This window comes from Poromitra crassiceps (genome assembly GCF_964638095.1).
Source record: "Poromitra crassiceps genome assembly, chromosome: 15".
Taxonomy (NCBI): domain Eukaryota; kingdom Metazoa; phylum Chordata; class Actinopteri; order Beryciformes; family Melamphaidae; genus Poromitra; species Poromitra crassiceps.
Genome location: NC_139634.1, coordinates 3,804,780 through 3,808,975, shown reverse-complemented (window position 1 = coordinate 3,808,975; position 4,196 = coordinate 3,804,780). Strand labels below are relative to the sequence as shown.

Genomic DNA, 4,196 nt, shown 5'->3' with positions numbered 1-4,196 from the left:
TGTTGCTAATGTAGCTAAGGAATATAGGTCGCCACAAAAGGGAAATTCCGTCATTATCTGTTCACCCCACATGTCAATCAAAACTGCATTGGTTGTCTTTTTACAGCTCCAAGAAAAAAGCATGAAATGTCCAGAAATCTCTCTTGTGCAGCATAAGAGGCCATTCAAATCAAAATCGTTTTTGGAGCTGCCAGCGTCTTTCTGCAATTCATTCTCTATGTAAGGACGCGCTAGACGTGCTCCTCTTTTAATGAACGCACCTGGCGTTTCAGCGCTGGTGGCGTCTGTTGTTTTTGGAGGAGCACTGTGGGCGTTTTTAAACTGAAAAAAGTTGAACATTAGAGGAAAAGCGCCCTGCTCGTCATTTTCACTCATCCTACCCTTTCTCCTCCAGAGGGATTTTCAACCTCTGCTGCTGCCAGAATTGGCAATAATCTGGCTTTCATGTTGACAGTCAACAACATCAAACAGACAAAACCAGCTGGCTCCGTCCGTGTGGTCATTGTCTCGTCAACTCTAGTGCGCGCGACTGCAGGGGAAAATAAAACGGAGCACTAAAAAACCGCTCCGTGCGCTGTGTTTTGTGCACAAAGGAAGCGCTCTCGACATGATTTTCATAGCGTTCTGACTGAAAAAAAACGCTTTTGGTGTGAACGTCCCCTAAGGATCTATGCGATGCAATATTATTTTCAGGAGTAAAATACAGGAGATAAGAATGAGTAGCCTAAATATTGAATCCACAGTGCAATTGTTTGGATATAAAACACTTTGTATTTTGAGTAAACCTCTCTCTCCAAGACATCAAGAGAAGAGATGCTCTAGAGGGCGTCGGGGTAGTGCAGGGGCAGATTCCCTGCCTACCAACACGAGGGTCGCGGGGTCGAGCACCCGTGTTGCCTCTGGCTTGGTCAGGCGTCCATACAGGCACAATTGGCCGTGTCTGTGGGTGGGAAGCCAGAGAGTATGTGTCCAGGTCACGGCACTAGTGCCACCTCTGGTCGGTCGGGGCGCCTGTTCAGGGGGGAGGGGAACTGGGGGGAATAGCATGATCCTGGGAATTGGGTTTAAGGGGGGGTGAAGGTAACGGCGCCCAGCGGCTAGTGCTAAACCTCTCTCTCCAAGACCTCGAGAGATGCCTTTAGCCACCTTGCTAGAGCGTCCGCCTCCCGTGCCTGAGGTTCCCGGTTCGGTTCCCAGCTGCGGGGGACTACACAATGTGGGTTACACAGGGACTAACTCGATCTGTGTTTGGCGGTCCTACGAACTTCACCTGTGTACTGACATGGAGGTGAGTAGACCATGACTGAATTTTCATTTTGGGGTGAACTATCCCTTTAAACAACATTTTCAACCTAAGCACCTACCAACAATGCTGAAGACATAGAAGTCCTGGGACTCCCTCACGAGCCCGTTCAGCTCCCCACGACACACGTAGGTCCTGTCCTCCAGCAGTGCCTTGTACCCCTCGCTGGGCACATAGAGTCCGCCGAGCGGCGTATCGCTGTCCTTCTCGTACAGGGTGACGTTGATGCTGGGGTTGGTGACCACGCAGGGGATGGTGCCTTCCTCACTGGTCTTAGTGACCATGCCATGGGCTCTCTCGATGAACCACACGTCAGGGTCTGAGGGACAGAGGACAGACGCTTGTTTTATTGTTTAGTTCAAATTTAAATCAAATTATTTGAACTCGATGCATGGCAGCTAACACGCTATAGGAAGCTGAGTTAAAGGTAACCCAGGCCTGACCTGGGACGAAGACAGCCACCGCCTTCGTTTCTCCAGTGAGTGGGTCACTGCATTCGTAGAGCCCTGTGTGTTTCCAGCTCACGCTCCTCAGCGTCAGAGCACTGGACGTGTCGCTGCCCTCCACCATGTGGTCGTTCTGCCCGCTGAAGGGGTCTCCGTTCTGGACCTGCTCCACCTGGAAGTACGGCACATCGTCTCTCTTGAAGCCCCAGCTCACGGCCCCCGAGCCGGAGCAGGTCAGGGTGAGGGAGGAGCCTGCAGCCAGGACATGCTCTCCGTCGCCGGGCGTGATCTCCAGGCAACCGAACTCAGGGCAGAGATGCAGAAGAGCTGCATGTTGACACAACAAGGAGAAGGTCAATCCGGGGGGGTCAAAATGACGGGAACGTGAGGTCAAAGTTTAAAGCAACAATACACGCCAGATCCTGTTCTATCTCCCAATGATGAGGGATATGAGATGCCTGGAGTGGCTAAGGGGGAGGATAATGATGTCTTGCCAGTGACAGATGTATTCAAAATGACAGAGGTCAGTTCACATCAATGTGTTGTGTTCATCTCACAGGCCAGTTAGCTCAGTGGTTCTCAAATGGGGGTCCGGGGACCCCCAGTGGTCCGTGGCACTTTGCCAGGGGGTCCGCGAAAAGTTTTCAGGGAAATAAAAATGAAAACCTTTTTTGCGTGCAAAAGCTTCATAGTTCAACAGAAATATTTTATGCTTTAAATCTAAAACGGTTCATGGATTACATTCTAATCTAACTGTTAGAGTAAAAAGAAGTATTTTCATATCTGCTAATATGTACTGCTTATGCTCATACTGCAACAAACCTATCAATTTAAATGTCAAGCACGTTACCGTGGAAACAATTAAGCTTAGCCCAAAATCACAAATCAGAATGAGGGGGTCCCCGGTATATTTTCTATCTTGTAAGGGGTCCTTGGCTGAAAAACATTTGAGAACCTCTGAGTTAGCTAACAAATCACCCTGAAGGCCAGTTCTTGTTAAGAGTGTCTGTTTCGAAACTTTAGTGACATAATGACTTTCAATTTCAATAAGACGACCGCTGAATAGCCTAAAGGCAGAGAACCTTTTGAAATAAGCTGGCTGTCACCTTTTCTCACTGGTTTCTTATGACTGCAGCTCCAGCAAATGATTAAATCATGAAACGCTCTACCTACCTAGGGCTTGGCGTCACTCTGCGTGCTTCCCTGCAAAAGCAGCTGTGATCCTGTTACACATGTGGATGTTCATGTTTGTTGTCAGACAGATTGACCTCTCACCTGTGGCTATGAGCGTCAGATGGAGCGTGGACGCCGTCACACTCCTCATGGTGAACTTCTTCAAGGCACTTTTGATCTGCAAACAGACAGAAGGGATAGCAATGCTCGGTCAATTCAATTACAGTGAAGAATCCAAGACTGTGATGGGACTTCTCCAATCCTGGAATATGAAGAGTTTCATCCAAAACAAACAAACAAACAAATATAATCCAGTTTGAAAATATTTTCTTCATCAGTCAGTTATTTTCATCAGTCAATAAAAAAAAAAAAACATAATTCTATCAATCGCAATTCTATCCAAAAATAACACTAAAACAATTTAGCAAGCAAAGGCCTTCCTCTCCATTCAAATGTATTGAGAAGTCAAGAAGAAAGTGAAAGCACAACATATCAATGTAAACACATTGACCCCGTTTACAAGCTGTAGACAAATCAATCAGCTGATTGATAAGTGAGCTGAGCGTTGACCCCTCAGGAACATCTCATTCATATCTTTCCATACCAGATAAGCTTCATCACATCATGACAGATGGACTCCTGCCCTCATAAGACACAGTGGGTCAGGTCAAAGTGGGGGTTTCCAAAAATAAATCACATTTCATGTCGGTGCAATCTGCTCGCAATGATAGAAAAATGCCATAAAACTTTTGCTGTGTGCGTACAAACAGAAACTAACAACATAAAGTCTTTGGTTTTGTTGCATTCTGTAATGGTTGCTGGCCTGCTCACAGAGTCTTAGGTGTAGAATCAGTTCACATTGGAGATAATTTGATGCCTCGCTGCACCCGGACAAAGCAACAAACAATGTGTGTCACTTTGTGTGCCTGGTTCAGCAGCATTCTGCCCAACTAACAAACAGGTCAGTGTGTGTGTGCGGCTTTGCAACATGCTCAGTGCTGTGAACAATGCTGCGCCCGGGCTATTCTAGCATCCTGCTGAGACATTAATTGGTTTTGGTGTCAACAAAAGTGGAAAAATGAGGGCGATCACCAAAGCCAGTGACAGACAGGGCAGCATATTTGGAGTTTTGACAGGTTGCTATGGCTTCTGTAACACCGACGGGAAGTCATGTTTTACACTAATGTCATATCAACTTTCGGGAATAAAGTCAACAGCTATCGGGGTCAAAGGTGAGCAATGCTGCTCACCCCCCACCCCCTCCCCATCGAGCA

The 4,196-nt window shown here is 47.2% G+C and overlaps 1 protein-coding gene across 1 annotated transcript in view; it reads right to left on the bottom strand.

Moving 5' to 3' along the window:
- pdgfrb (platelet-derived growth factor receptor, beta polypeptide) overlaps positions 1–3,073 on the bottom strand; it is a gene marked incomplete at its 5' end in the record, with an annotated part of 31,225 nt that extends 28,152 nt beyond the window's left edge. Inside the window, 3 exons of the mRNA XM_083651278.1 lie at positions 1,365–1,622; positions 1,747–2,076; positions 3,025–3,073. Coding sequence (XP_083507404.1) covers positions 1,365–1,622; positions 1,747–2,076; positions 3,025–3,073 — 637 coding nt within the window. The remainder of the gene's footprint in view (positions 1–1,364; positions 1,623–1,746; positions 2,077–3,024) is intronic.
- Positions 3,074–4,196: the final 1,123 nt, after the last annotated feature.